Source organism: Hyla sarda, chromosome 2, assembly GCF_029499605.1.
Source record: "Hyla sarda isolate aHylSar1 chromosome 2, aHylSar1.hap1, whole genome shotgun sequence".
Lineage (NCBI taxonomy): Eukaryota > Metazoa > Chordata > Amphibia > Anura > Hylidae > Hyla > Hyla sarda.
In genome coordinates, this window is record NC_079190.1 from 257,855,936 (window position 1) to 257,872,264 (window position 16,329).

General features: G+C 41.8%; 1 protein-coding gene across 1 annotated transcript in view; it reads left to right on the forward strand.

Moving 5' to 3' along the window:
- Positions 1 to 15,788, forward strand: part of GJB3 (gap junction protein beta 3) — a 94,124-nt gene extending 78,336 nt beyond the window's left edge. Inside the window, exon 3 of the mRNA XM_056560570.1 lies at positions 14,321 to 15,788. Coding sequence (XP_056416545.1) covers positions 14,335 to 15,147 — 813 coding nt within the window. The 5' untranslated portion in view covers positions 14,321 to 14,334 and the 3' untranslated portion in view covers positions 15,148 to 15,788. The remainder of the gene's footprint in view (positions 1 to 14,320) is intronic.
- The last annotated feature ends 541 nt before the right edge of the window (positions 15,789 to 16,329 follow it).

Genomic DNA, 16,329 nt, shown 5'->3' on the forward strand with positions numbered 1-16,329 from the left:
AACACCCGTGGAAAAAAAAGTAACCAATTTTTCTCCCCCATCTGTGCACTAATGGGCAATTTTTCCTTTACTACAATCTAACACATTATTAAAAAATAAATGTGAATTAATTTAAGGTGGCAAAATAACAGTCAATGTAGATCATGCAATTTTGAATCAGCTACAATAGAAAACATAGATCACAATGAAATTGGACAATTTTTCCCAAAAAATGTTTAACCTGTTTTACAGGTGTTTTATGGCAATATACAGGGTGGGCCATTTCTATGGATACACCTTAATAAAAGGAGAATGGTTGGTGATATTAACTTCTTGTTTGTGGCACATTAGTATATGTGAGGGAGGAAACTTTTCAAGATGGGTGGTGACCATGGTGGCCATTTTGAAGTTGGCCATTTTGAATCCAACTTTTGTTTTTTCAATAGGAAGAGGGTCATGTTGCCCATCAAACTTATTGTGAATTTCACAAGAAAAACAACGATGTGCTTGGTTTTAATGTAACTTTATTCTTTCATGAGTTATTTACAAGTTTCTGACCACTTATAAAATGTGGTCAATGTGCTGCCCATTGTGTTGGATTGTCAATGCAACCCTCTTCTCCCATTCTTCACACACTGATAGCAACACCGCAGGAGAAATGCTAGCACAGGCTTTCAGTATCTGTAGTTCCAGGTGCTGCACATCTCTTTTCTTCACAGCATAGACAAATGCCTTCAGATGACCCCAAAGATAAAAGTCTAAGGGGGTCAGATCGGGAGACCTTGGGGGCCATTCAACTGGCCCACGACGACCAATACACTTTCCAGGAAACTGTTTATCTAGGAATACTTGGACCTGACACCCATATTGTGGTGGTGCACCATCTTGCTGGAAAAACTCAGGGAACGTGCCAGCTTCAGTGCATAAAGAGGGAAACACATCATCATGTAGCAATTTCGCATTTCCAGTGGCCTTGAGGTTTCCATTGATGAAGAATGGCCCCACTATCTTTGTACCCTATATACCACACCATACGATCAATTTTTGTGTTCCAACAGCCTTGGAGGGATCTATCCAATGTGGGTTAGTGTCAGACCAATAGCGGTGGTTTTGTTTGTTAACTTCACCATTCACATAAAAGTTTGCCTCATCACTGAACAAAATCTTCTGCGTAAACTGAGGGTCCTGTTCCAATTTTTGTTTTGCCCATTCTGCAAATTCAGTGCGCGATCTGGGTCATCATCATTGAGATGCTGCAGTAGCTGGAGTTTGTGAGTAGCTAATATCCGCCAAAGGGATGTTCGACTAATGCCACTCTCCACTAACATGCGGCAAGTGCTACGCTGTGGGCTTTTGCTGAATGAAGCTAGGACAGCCACTGATGTTTCTTCATTAGTGACAGATTTCACATTTTGGCAAATCCAACACTGAACCAGTTTCACGAAACATAACAAGCAGTTTGCTAACTTTAGCATGGGAGATGGGTGGTCTCGTAGGGTGTCTTGCATTGAAATCTCCTGCAATTAACTGGTTACAGCATTCACCAGACATCAACACAATTTCTATCCGCTTCTCACGTGTTAACCTCAACGACATGTCAATGACTGTAAACAAAGAGAAACTTGTAAATAACTCATTAACCCCTTCCCGCAGAATGTCATATATAAACGCCGGGTTGTGCAGTGCGTTCGCACATCCCGGCGTTTATAAATGACATTCAGTTAACCCGGCGATGCGCAGCATCGCACGGGTTAACTGCCAGAAGTCCCGCTGTTTCCAGCAGGGGACAACTTCTGCTTCACCCCCAGGACCATCCATTGATGGTCCTGGTCAGCGATCACTGTGATTGGTCCCTGTGGACCAATCACAGTGATCTGGGGTGAAAGTTCAGACCCCCCGCACTGCCCGCCCCTGGAAGTCGGGCAGAACGGGGGACGATGGCTGCGGGGGCTCGCGGGGACCTGCGGCATAGTGGGGGAACACGAGGGGACCGGCGGCCTTACCTGGCGGGACCGAGGAGCAGCGGCAGGACTGGCCACGTGGAGGAGCAGCGACGGGACCGGCAGGTGAGTGTATGGTCCTCAGAAGCAGCAGTGAAGATCTTCACTGCTGCTTCTAGGAGTCTGAAAACTACAACTCCCAGCATGCCTAGACAGCCTTTGGCTGTCTGGGCATGCTGGGAGTTGTAGTTTTGCAACATCTGGAGGGCCCCAGTTTGGAGACCATTGTATAATGGTCTCCAATCTGTGCTCTTCCAGCTGTTGCAAAACTACAACTCCCAGCATGCACTGACTGTCCAGGCATGCTGGGAGTTTTAGTTCAGCAACATCTGGCTCTTCAGATGTTGCCGAACTACAACTCCCAGCATGCCCTTCAGCTGTCTGGGCATGCTGGGAGTTGTAGTTTTGCAACAACTGGAGACACACTGGTTGGGAAACATTGTTTCTAACTCAGTGTTTCCTAACCTGTGTGCCTCCAGCTGTTGCAAAACTATAACTCCAAGCATGCACTAACAGACCATGCATGCTGGGAGTTGTAGTTTTGCAACATCTGGAGGGCCCCAGTTTGGAGACCATTGTATAATGGTCTCCAATCTGTGCTCTTCCAGCTGTTGCAAAACTACAACTCCCAGTATGCACTGACTGTCCAGGCATGCTGGGAGTTTTAGTTCAGCAACATCTGGCCCTTCAGATGTTGCCGAACTACAACTCCCAGCATGCCCTTCAGCTGTCTGAGCATGCTGGGAGTTGTAGTTTTGCAACAACTGGAGACACACTGGTTGGGAAACATTGTCTGTTTCTAACTCAGTGTTTCCTAACCTGTGTGCCTCCAGCTGTTGCAAAACTATAACTCCCAGCATGCACTAACAGACCATGCATGCTGGGAGTTGTGGTTTTGCAACAGCTGGTGCACCCCCCCCCCCCCCCCCCCCTGTGAATGTACAGGGTACAAAAGTCGTGAAACACCTGTGGGGTATTAAGGCTCACTTTATTCCTTGTTATGTTCCTCAAGGGGTCTAGTTTCCAAAATGGTATGCCATGTGAGGGTTTTTTGCTGTTCTGGCACCATAGGGGCTTCCTAAATGCAACATGCCCCCCAAAAACCGTTTCAGAAAAACGTACTCTCCAAAATTCCCTTATCGCTCTTTCCCTTCTGAGCCCTCTACTGCGCCCGCCGAACACTTTACATAGACATATGAGGTATGTGCTTACTCGAGAGAAATTGGGCTACACATATAAGTATACATTTTCTCCTTTTACCCCTTGTAAAAATTCAAAAATTGGGTCTACAAGAACATGCGAGTGTAAAAAATGAAGATTGTGAATTTTCTCCTTCACTTTGCTTCTATTCCTGTGAAACACCTAAAGGGTTAAAATGACGACTGAATGTCTGTTTGAATACTTTGGGGGGTGCAGTTTTTATAATAGGGTCTTTTGTGGGGTATTTCTAATATGAAGACCCTTCAAATCCACTTCAAACCTGAACTGGTCCCTGAAAAATAGTGAGTTTGAAAATTTTGTGAAAAATTGGAAAATTGCTGCTGAACTTTGAAGCCCTCTGGTGTCTTCCAAAAGTAAAAACTCGTCACTTTTATGATGCAAACATAAAGTAGACATATTGTATATGTGAATACAATTTTTTTTTATTTGTAATATACATTTTCCTTACAAGCAGAGAGCTTCAAAGTTAGAAAAATGCAAAATTTTCTAATTTTTCATCACATTTTTGGATTTTTCACAAGGAAAGGATGCAAGTTACCACAAAAATTTACCACCATGTTAAAGTAGAATATGTCACGAAAAAACAGTCTCGGAATCAGAATGATAACTAAAAGCATTCCAGAGTTATTAATGTTTAAAGTGACAGTGGTCAGATGTGCAAAAAACGCTCTGGTCCTTAAGGCCAAAATGGGCTTGGTCCTGAAGGGGTTAAAGAATAAAGTTACGTTTAAACCAAGCACACCAGTGTTTTTCTTGTGAAATCCCCAATGAGATTGATGTGTCACATGACCCTCTTCCTATTGAAAAAACAAAAGTTGGATTCAAAATGAAATGGCCGACTTTAAAATGGCCGCCATGGTCACCACCCATCTTGAAAAGTTTCCCCCCTCACATATACTAATGTGCCACAAGCAGGAAGTTAATATCACCAACCATTCACATTTTATTAAGGTGTATCCATATAAATGGCCCACCCTATACACTGCACATAAGGTAACCGAAAAATGGAAAAAAAAAGGAATGCTCACCTGCCCCAATCCCCTGTAGCTGCTACTCCAACAACTCTAGTCACTGGCTGAGGCAGGTCACCACTGTGGCCAGTGATTAGCATAACCACTTGGGGAAGGAGGGCATACAGGTACGTCCTGCATCCCCGATCCTTAAGGACCCAGGTACGCCCGTGGGAAGTTTGGTTCCCGCTGCTTGCTGGGCGGAGACCAGATTGGGATGTCTTCTAAAATCATTCAGCAGGCATCCTGTGACAACACCTGGAGGGGTCCTGAGACCCACCCATATCGGCGATCACCAGAAATTGCCAGTCAATTCAGACCGGCGATCTGCAGTGATTCCGGGTCATACAGGTCTCCGGTGACCTGGAAAATAAAGGGGATTGGGTGTGTCTTGGAGGGATAGGAGTGAGGTGGCAGGGGTGCCACCCCTCCTATCCCTGCTGTTGGTCCCCAATAGTAGATCGGGGGCAGGGGGTTAAAGTTCAGTTCCCCCGCTCTGCCCACGCACAGTAGTAGTTTTGCAACATTTGGAGGGCTACAGTTTGGAGATCACTGTATAGTAATCTCTAAACTGTGGCCCTCTAGATCTTGCAAAACTACAACTCCCAGCCTGCCCACACAGCAGTTTGCTGTTTGGACATGCTGGGATTTGTAATTTTGCAACATCTGGAGGGCCACAGTTTAGGGATTACTGTACAGTGATCTCCAAACTGGAGCCCTCCAAGTCTTGCAAAATTACAAATCCCAGCATGCATGAACAGCAAATGTCTGTCTCTGCATACTGGGAGTTGTAGTTGTGTGCATCCAGCTGTTGCATAACTACAACTCCCAGAATGCCCTTTGGTGATCAGTGCATGCTGGAAGTTGTAGTCTTGCAACAGCTGGAGGCACACTGGTTGCCAACCAGTGTGCCTCCAGCTGTGGCAAAACTTGCAACTCCCAGCATGCACAGTCTGTCAGCGCATGCTGGGAGTTGTAGTTTTGCAATAGCTGGAGATTTGCACCCCCCCCCCCACTGGCGAATGTACAGGGTACAATCACACGGTCGGGTTTACAGTTTGCCCCCCCCCCCCCCCACTGGTGAATGTACAGGGTACAATCACACGGTCGGGTTAACAGTGAATTTCCAGCTTCAAGTCTCAGCTGCGGCAAATATTCCACCGCAGCTCAAACTTCTAGCGGGAAACTCACCTTAAACCCCCCCCCCCCCCCATGTGAATGTACTGTGAAGGTACCCTAAAAAACACTACACTACACAAACTAAAAGATAAAACACTAAATACACACACGTACACTGCACCAATAAAAATGTCCAGGCGTGCTGGGAGTTTAGCAACAGCTGGAGGTGCCCTGTTTGGGAATCACTGGCGTAGATTTTTTTTGGTAGTGGAGGCAATTATAATGCTTACATCCGAGTCCTCCCCTATGCAAATCTCAAATTTAGGCCTCAAATGCGCATTGCGCTCTCCCACTTCGGAGCCCTGTCATATTTCAAGGAAACGATTTAGGGCCACATATGGGGTATTTCCGTACTCGGGAGCAATTGTGTTACAAATTTTGGGGGGCTTTTTCTCCTTTTACCCCTTATGAAAAGGTAAAAAATAAATAGTGTAAAAAATATAATTTTGCTGATGTTGTCCCATACTTTTCATTTTCACAAGAGATAAAAGAAAAAAAAAAAGACCCCCAAAATTTGTAAGGCAATTTCTCCTGAGTACGGAAATACCCCATATGTAAATGTAAAATGCTCTGCGGATGCACAACAAGGCTCAGTAGGGAGAGCGCACTATGTACATTTGAGGCCTAAATTGGTGATTTGCACAGGGGTGGCTGATTTTACAGTGGTTCTGACATAAACGCAAAAAAAGAAATACCCACTTGTGACCCCTTTTTGGAAACTACACCCCTCATGGAACGTAACAAGGGGTATAGTGAGCCTTAACACCCAACAGGTTGAATGGAAAAAGTTGGATGGAAAAATGAAAAAAAAAATTTTTTACAAAAATGCTGGTGTTACCCAAATTTTTTCATTTTAACAAGGAAAAATAGGAAGAAAGCCCCCCAAAATTTGTAACCCCATTTCTTCTGAGTAAGAACATACCCCCATATGTGGATGTAAAGTGCTCCGCAGGTGAACTACAATGCTCTGGCACCTCCATGGTGCGAGAACAATGGACCCCCCCCCCTCCCCACATGTGAACCCATTTTAGAAACTACACCCCTCATGTAATGTAATAAGGGGTGCAGTGAGCATTTAAACCCCACAGGTGTCTGACAGATTTTTGGAACAGTGGTCTGTGAAAATGAAAAATTAAATTTTTCATTTGCACAGCCCATTGTTGCAAAGATCTGTAAAATGCCAGTGGGGTGTAAATGCTCACTGCACCCCTTATTAAATTCTGTGAGGGGTGTAGTTTCCAAAATGGATTCACATGTGGGAGGGTCCACTGTTCTGGCACCATGAAGGCTTTGTAAACGCACATGGCCCCTGACTTCCATTCCAAACAAATTCTCTTTCCAAAAGCTTAATGGCGCTCCTTCTCTTCGGAGCATTGTAGTTCAACCACAGAGCACTTTACATCCACATATTGGGTATCTTTATACTCAGGAGAAATGGTTTTACAAATTTTGGGGGCATTTTCTCCTCTTATCCCTTGTAAAAATGTACAATTTGGGGGAAACCAGCATTTTAGTGAATTTTTTTCATTTAGACATCTGACTTTAACAAAAAGTCGTCAAGCACCTGTGGGGTGTTAAGGCTCCCTATACCTCTTGTTACGTTCCTTGAGGGGTGTAGTTTCCAAAATGCTATACCATGTGTTTTGTTTAGTTTTTTTTTTTTTTGCTGTTCTGGCACTATAGGGGCTTCCTAAATGCCACATGGCCCCCAAACACCATTTCAGCAAAATTTTATTTGGGATTTTTCACCAAGAAATGATGCAAGTGAAAACAAAAATGTACCACTATGTTAACCTAGACTATGTCACGAAAAAACAAGCTCGCAATCAGAAGAAAAGATGAAAGCATCTCAGAGTTATTCATGCATAAAGTGACAGTGGTCAGAATTGCAAAAAAAAAAAGGCTGAGTCCCTAAGGGGTTAACAGGCAGTTCCTGTGGGTCACAGGAACCAGGAAGCAGCTCTGAGGGGCAAGAACTGGGAGCTGTTGGAATAGCAGTTGTGGGGGATCAGGGCATGTAAGTATGCCTTCATTTTATTTTTCTATTACACTGTTTCTATTACTCTTTCAAACTCCATGTCAAGAAATTTGCTTTTTTTTTTACTTTTACATAATGCTATTGTGACAAAAAGGAGAATTAAACAAATTGTATTGTTAAAAAAAGAGAAAAAAAACCTATATAGCAACTGAGGCATATGATTGACTGGTTAGATGTGTCATAGTTGCAGGGAAAACAGAATTTCATGGCACGTGCTGCATTATATAAAGGTTTTGTACAATAATGTGAAAGTAAATAATGTAACATTTTATCAGGGCTCTGTTAGGTTTAAAAAACAGTAATTATACATACAGTCCATATTATCTTCAACTTTCTAGCAATGGAAGTAAGACAATAAAATGTCAAACTATCGGATAAACGATTTTCATGTGTTGATTTATGCTATGTAAATTCTACTTTTTGAGTACATTGCTAGAGGTACAGCCGCTGAATCACTTCAATAATTAGGGCCTGTGTGCTTTTCAACCATACGCACTGACTACAGTAATCACATATACCATCAGATTTAATAAGCACATGAATATATTATATGTATAATGATCTGTGCCTCAGCTAGTATTTATATTGACTATGTTTACGAACAGCTAATGTTCCAGGAATAAAAACCATCCCAGTTATGCTAAGAAAGTGTATAGTCAGGTTGGTACAACATGTGACTAGCAGATAACATGAGATATAAATTATCTGTGTTTATATATAGATATATATATATATATATATATATATATATATACACACACACACACACACACAGTGGGGCAAAAAAGTATTTAGTCAGCCACCAATTGTGCAAGTTCTCCCACTTAAAAAGATGAGAGAGGCCTGTAATTTTTTACATAGGTATACCTCAACTATGAGAGACATAATGAGAAAAAAATAATCCATGAAATCCCATTGTCTGATTTTTAAATAATTTATTTGCAAATTATGGTGCAAAATAGGTATTTGGTCAATAACAAAAGTTCATCTCAATACTTTGTTAAATACCCTTTGTTGGCAATGACAGAGGTCAAACATTTCTGTAAGTCGTCATAAGGTTTTCATACACTGTTGTTGATATTTTGGCCCATTCTTCCATGCAGATCTCTTCTAGAGAAGTGATGATTTGGGGCTGTCGCTGGGCAACATGGACTTTCAACTCCCTCCAAAGGTTTTTTATGGGGTTGATATCTGAAGACTGGCTAGGCCACTCCAGGACCTTGAAATGCTTCTTATGAAGCCATGCCTTCGTTGCCCAGGTGTAGTGTTTGGGATTATTGTCACACTGAAAGACCCAGCCACGTTTCATCTTCAATCTGCCCTTGCTGATGGAAGGAGGTTTCCACTCACGATCTCACAATACATGGCCCCATTCATTCTTTCCTTTACACGGATCAGTTGTCCTGGTCTCTTTGCAGAAAAAAATCCCCAAAGCATGATGTTTTCACCCTATGCTTCACAATAGGGATGGTGTTCTTTGCATGCAGCTCAGCATTCTTTCTCCTCCAAACACGACGAGTTGAGTTTTTACCAAAAAGTTCTACTTTAGTTTCATCTGACCATATGACATTCTCCCAATCCTCATCTGGATCATCCAAATGCTCTCTAGCAAACTTCAGACAGGCCCGGACATGTACTGACTTAAGCAGGGGGACACATTCGGCACTGCATGATTTGAGTCCCCGGCGTAGTGTGTTACTGATGGTAGCCTTTGTTACTTTGGTCCCAGCTCACTGCAGGTCATTCACTAGGTCCCTCCGTGTGGTTCTGGGATTTTTGCTCAACGTTCTTGTGATCATTTTGACACCACAGGGTGAGATGGAGCCCCAGATCGCAAGAGATTATTAGTGGTATTGTAGGTCTTCCATTTTCTAATAATTACTCCCACAGTTGAATTCTTCACTCCTATTGCAGATTCAGTCTTCCCAGCCTGGTTCAGGTCTACAATTTAATTTCTGGTGTCCTTCGACAGCTCTTTGGTCTTGGACATAGTGGAGTTTGGAGTGTGACTGTTTGAGGTTGTGGGCAGGTGTCTTTTATACTGATAACAAGTTCAAACAGGTGCCATTAATACAGGTAACAAGTGGAGGACATAGGAGACTCTTAACCTATTCAGGACCCAGGGCATATGCATATGCCCTGCATCCCAAGTCCTTAAGGACCCCTGGATGTCGGGCAGAACGGGGGGAGAAGATGACGGCCGGTACCTGTGAAGATGATGCAGTGGGGACCGGCAATCATCAGTGGCATCAGCGGAGATCAGGGGGAAAAAGGTAGGGAGGTGACGCAGTGGAGCATCAAGGAAGGTGTCAGTAAAGCGATCTTTACTGCTGCCTTCCTAGTGGTTGCCAAACTGCCCCTCCCAGCATGCCCAGACAGCCAAAGGCTGTCTGGGCATGCTGAGAGTTGTAGTTTTGCAACATCTGGAGGGTCACAGTTTGGAGACCACTATTACAGTGGTGCCCAAACGGTGTTGCAAAACTACAACTCTCAGCATGCCTAGACTGCCCAGGCATGCTGGGAGTTGTAGTTCTGTTACATCTGTCCCTTAAAATTTTGCAATTTTCATGAAAATTTTGAAAATTGCTGCTATACTTTGAAGCCCTCTAATGTTTTCAAAAAGTAAAAATATGTCCATTTTATGATGCCAACATAAAGTGGACATATTGTATTTCTGAATCAATATAAAATTTATTTGGAATATCCATTTTCCTTACAAGCAGAGAGTTTCAAAATTTGAAAAATGCAACATTTTCAAAATGTTCATGAAATTTGGGGATTTTTCACCAAGAAAGGATGCAAGTAACGACGAAAATTTACCGCTCCAATAAAATAGAATATGTAACAAAAAAACAATCTCAGAATCAGAATAATCGGTAAAAGCATCTTAGAGTTATTAATGTGACAGTGGTCAGAATTGCAAATAAGGGCTGCGTTCTTAAGGTGAAAATGAGCTGCGTCCTTAAGGGGTTAAAGAAGAGGTTACAGGTGTGTGAGAGCCAGAAATCTTGCTTGTTTGTAGGTGACCAAATACTTATTTTCCACCATAATTTGCAAATAAATTCTTTATAAATCAGACAATGTGATTTTATGGATTTTTGTTTCTCATTATGTCTCTAATAGTTGAGGTATACCTATGATGAAAATTACAGGCCTCTCTCATCTTTTTAAGTGGGAGAATGTGCACAATTGGTGGCTGACTCTTTTGCCCCACAGTTTATATATAATATATATACAGTATATATATATATATATATATATATATATATATATATATATATACAGTATATATATATATATATATATATATATATATATATATATAGTGTCCGTGTAGTGTCAAATCTTGAGTTTGTCTTTTTAAAATGGACCTATTGATAGAAGAATATGGATGTCCATATGTATTGTCTTAAAAAAATCAATTAAGATAAATGGGAAAAAAATGTTGGGTAAGAACCTCCTTTTCTTAGCCAGGGCATTAAATATGGGTTGGGGATGGGGTATTCCAGTATGCAATGATCCAAAATACATGGCCATGGCAACAAAGGAGTAGCTAAAGAAGAAGCACATGAATGACAGGGGCATGGCATGATGTCATGAACACGAAAGCAGCTAGCTTTCCTGTTCAGAACGCCACAGTGCCGGCCTAGAGATTACGGGGAGTCCCAGCAGCCGAACCCCCCAATCAGACATCTTATCCCTATCCTTTGGAGGAGTTTGGAGGACATAATCTTTCCCGAGATGTGTGCAAACCTATTGGCCAACTACAAGAAACGCCCGACCTCTGTGATCTCCAACAAGGGTATTGCCACCAAGTACTAAGTAATGTTTTGCAAGGGGGTCAAATACTTATTTTATTAAGTAAAATGCAAATCAATTTATAACTTATTTTAAATGTGTTTTTCTGGATTTTTATAATAAATATAAAATAAATAAAATGTATAATTTATTTTGTAAATATAAAATAATGTTTATTAATATATATATATATATATATATATATATATATACATTCTGATATATGTGTGAGGGTTATGTACTTAGATTTTCACACATCGCTTAATATTTCAGCTTCGTCTTTGCATAAATAAAGATAAGGTAAATTCTACTATGTGTTGTTGTTCATCTGAGGTTGTATTTACCTAATTTTAAGACTTTCTGTTCCTTCTGAAAACAACCTTACACACTGATGGCGAGTCTATGGCACACGTGCCAGAGGTGGCATGCAGGGGCTTCTCAGGTGACATGCGAGCCATAGGCTTCCCTCATTGTTCTGAGCTAGCCTCCCAAGTACATCTGCACTTTTTAAAGGAAAACGGTCATCTGTTCACCCACACTAAACTCAATACACTGTGCTATAGTGTGGGTGAACAGGAGATCTCCAGAGATCTGTCCCTCCAAAGACCGCCATCCATCTTCAGTGAATTATGCGCTGGAGGCAGGCCCGCTAACTCAATTTGAATATTCATTGTCGCAGGTCATGAGAGCGCTGCGTCGACTTAGCGCTACCGTGATCCCCGAAAATTTATATTCAAACTGAGCCAGCGGGCCCGCCTCCAGTGCACAATTCAATAAAGATGGATGCCGATCTTCAGAGGGACAGATCTCTGGAGAGCAGGTATGTTTTTTACCCGTTAACCCCTCATCAGTCTCCTGTTCACCCACACTATAAACCAGTGTGTTGGGTTTAGTGTGGGTGAACAGATGACCGTTTTCCTTTAAGAGAAATGGCTGCTGTTAGCAGAGGTGGTGCACAAAGGCACACCTGCTAGAAGATGTCCCTGCCCTGTCCCATACAGTGTTCCAGCCTCCACTGTCCTGCTCCAGCCACCAGTGGGTAGCATCGTAATAATGGATGACCTATGTGAATATATACTACCCAGCGACCGTGCTCTGGCCCATGCCTTGCCCTATCACTGTATACATAGGAAGCAGTTGTTTCCCCACATCTCATTTAAAGGGGTACTCCACTGGGGGAAAAAAAATCTTTTTTTTTTTTTAAATCAACAGGTGCCAGAAAGTTAATCAAATTTGTAAATTACTTCTATTTAAAAATCTTAAACCTTCCAGTACTTATCAGCTGCTATAAGCTCCACAGAAAGTTTAGAGCAGGATAGATTTGCTCCTACTCTGGATAGTTCCTGACATGGAGAGAGGTGTCAGCAGAGAGCACTGTGGTCAGAAAAAAAGGAAATTCAAAAAGAAAATAACTGCCTCTGTAGTATACAGCTGCTGATAAGTACTGGAAGGTTTAAGATTGTTTAACAGAAGTAATTTACAAATCTGTTTAAAGTGGTAGTCCAGTGATGAAAAACGTATCCCCTATCCTAAGGATAGGGGATAAGTTTCAGATCGCGAGGGGTCCAACCGCTGGGGCCCCCTGTGATCTCTCTGTACAGTGCCCCGGCTCACTGGCCGGAGATTGCCGAAGGCAGCGCTCTAACTCTGCCATAGAGTTGTATTGAGGGGGCGTGTTAGCCATCGCTTGGTGCAGTGGTCAACACGCCCCCTTCCAGTGGGCTGTTAGGGACCCGTACAGGAGATCACGGTGGGCCCCAGCAGTCACACCCCCCGCGATCTGAAACTTATCCCCTATCCTTAGGATAGGGGATACGTTTTTTTTACCACTGGACTACTCCTTTAAGTTTCTAGCATCTGTTAATAAAAAATAAAAAAAAGTCTTCCAGCGGAGTACCCCTTTAAGCTTCTCTGGTCCTCCTCACCTAGCTGCAGTTTATGGGGTATGTGTAGTAGTCTGGTTTTCCTAATGTGCAGGGATAATGCTCACAATGATGTCTCAATTTTGGAATAATGTGCACAGTGACATTACAGTACAGGTGGTACTGTAATGTTACTGTATTATCCCTGTACTGTGGCATTGCTGTGTGTATTATTTCCTTGCCCTGTGATGCTGCTGTGTGTATTATCCATGTACTGTGACATTGCTGTTTATTATCCCTGTACTGTGACATCACTATGTGTATTATGCCTGTACTTTCTGTGATCTCATTATGTGTATTATCCCTGTACTGTGACATCAATGTGTGTATTATCCCTGTACTTTGGCGTGTTTGTGTGCATTTCTCCTGTCCTATGACATCACTGTGTGTATTATCTCTGTACTGTGACATTGTTGTGTGCATTATCCCTGTACTGTGACATCACTGTGTGTATTATCCCTGTATTTTGATGTGGCTGTGTGTATTATTCCTGTACTGTGATGTGGCTGTGTGTATTATTCCTGTACTGTGATGTGGCTGTGTGTATTATGCCTGTAGTGTGACGTCGCTGTATGTAATATCCCTGTGCTGTGACATCATAGAGGGTTACAGTGAGTCATCATGTACAGTAGGTAGAATATTACTGGCTACAGAGGGTCCATATGTGCAGGGGCATATTTCTGGCTGGATACAGAGGAGTTATTATGTACAGCAGATGACATATTACTGGCTGGATACAGAGGGGATATTATGTACAGCAGGGGGTATATTACTGGCTGGATACAGAGGGGTAACTTTGCAAAGCAGGGGGCATATTACTGGCTGGCTACAGAAGGACATTATGTACAGAGGGCATATTACTGGCTTTGAGTGGTTTCACCCTTTTTGGACCCTCCCCCTTTAGTCACTCCTTTTTGTAGCTCCGCCCATGCACTCTGAAATAAATAAGTTGATTTAGTGTTCAGATTTAGACACTCGTTCTCAAAAAGGTTAGCCTTCACTGACCTAACAGATAAATTTAACAGACAACACTGAGGTCAAAGTTGTTCAAATACATTAATATATGAAAGGAGACTTTAATTATATACTATATAATGTTGGATAGAAATGGTTTCCATAGTGATCCATTGCCTATCCTAAATTATTTATTTTCTTTTTTTTTTTTTCTTTTAGGCAGCTAGTTCAAAATGGACTGGAAAACATTTCAGGGTCTCCTGAGTGGTGTGAACAAGTATTCTACAGCATTTGGAAGAATCTGGCTATCGGTGGTGTTCGTATTTCGAGTTCTCGTGTATGTGGTCGCAGCAGAGAAAGTATGGGGAGATGAACAAAAAGACTTTGATTGCAACACTCGGCAACCAGGTTGCACCAACGTTTGCTATGACCACTATTTTCCAATTTCCCACATCCGGCTTTGGGCTCTACAACTCATATTTGTGACTTGCCCTTCACTTTTGGTTATTATGCATGTGGCTTACAGAGAAGATCGAGAGAAAAAGAACAAGCAAAAAAATGGAGATGATTGTCATAAATTGTATGAAAACACTGGCAAGAAACATGGTGGTCTGTGGTGGACCTACCTTTTAAGCCTTTTCTTCAAAACTGGAATAGAAATCGCATTCCTGTACATCCTTCATAAAATGTGGGATAGCTTTGACCTGCCAAGGCTTGTGAAGTGTACTAACGTGGATCCTTGCCCTAATATTGTGGATTGCTACATTGCGCGACCAACTGAAAAGAAGGTTTTTACCTATTTTATGGTAGCAGCCTCTGCCACCTGCATTATCCTAAGTATTTGTGAGATATTCTACCTCATTTTTAAAAGAGTTGCCAATTCTGTTAGAAAGTATAAAAAGGCCAATAAACACTCAGTTACCTACAGCAAAGCATCGACCTGTCAGTGCCATATTCATTTGGAAGCCTCAGCCTCAGAGAAGAAACTACTTAACAAGACAGTGGAGTCTCTCAGGGCCTCTGCTCCCAATCTTACCTCTTTGTAAAATGTCCCTATCCGTTTAAACATATTTTGAACAGTCCTCCAAGTTACCCAAGTCACAGAACTTGTATGACCTTCTATTTTGGTAGTGTTTATCTAAAATGTATAGAAGAGAGACAGTGGGAATCTTGATGTAAGAACTTTGTCTAAAGAACCTACCTCCTTCCGAGCTGCCAAAACAAAATCTAAAAAAGTTTTACTAAGGACAGTCTAATATGGGATTGTCAATTCTGAACTCCATAGCTAAAAATTCAACAAAGACAGTAGAAGATCGGTATAAAAGAATTACTGTCTACGTCAGGAGTCAAGTGCTATACAGATCCTATCTTACGCATTTCAAAGTTTGGTTGCAAAATGACACCATGTAATTTATGGAGGTCTTCAAATGAAAGTATTATACTTACTGCCGCGCTATACTTGTTAACATAGACTGCTGTAATGAACTACTTGGGATATTGGGAGTTGAAAAAGAAAAAAAACTAAAACATTTTTTATATTATTCTACTGTATTGATGGCATATAGTTAAACCTGCCTGATGCTGGTGATATCGGTTCGAATATATAGATTTCTATAGACAGTCATACTGGCTCTCCGGAGAAGCAAAGGATCCTCCAGTGGGCTGAGATTCTGAACCAACAGGGTTCACCCACAACAGGGCTTGTGAGGTCCATAGTGGACATTCCCACTTACAGCTTGTTGCTGGGGTCTATCACTTTCTGGGTGGGTTTATTTCCTATTAGTTAATAATACATGTATTAGCAGAGATTACAATGTTATAAAAAGCTCCTAGATTAACTTCCTCTGCTTGGCCTTCTGTAACCCAGTTGTTATTGTTTCTTTAGTCGAAACACTAGAAAACACTCTCTTCAATTTTTTTTGTAGAAAATGTTGTACAGATCAAATACTAAATTGTTCCTTTTATAGTATATAATGCTTTATGTCCAACAGCTACTAGAGCTACTGTTTATCTCACAGGATAGGGACTACACTAATAATGGATGAGGTCAATTACTCAGGCCTACTTAGAAAATATCTAGCATACATAGTACATGAAAAATTCTTATTTACATCAGTATGTGCAATGTTATACTGAGCATACACAGGGCTCTATTATCAACAGAATGAACATCCACACCTTATCCACCAGATAGCTACATGATCGGTGCGATTGATGGGGCTCCGACT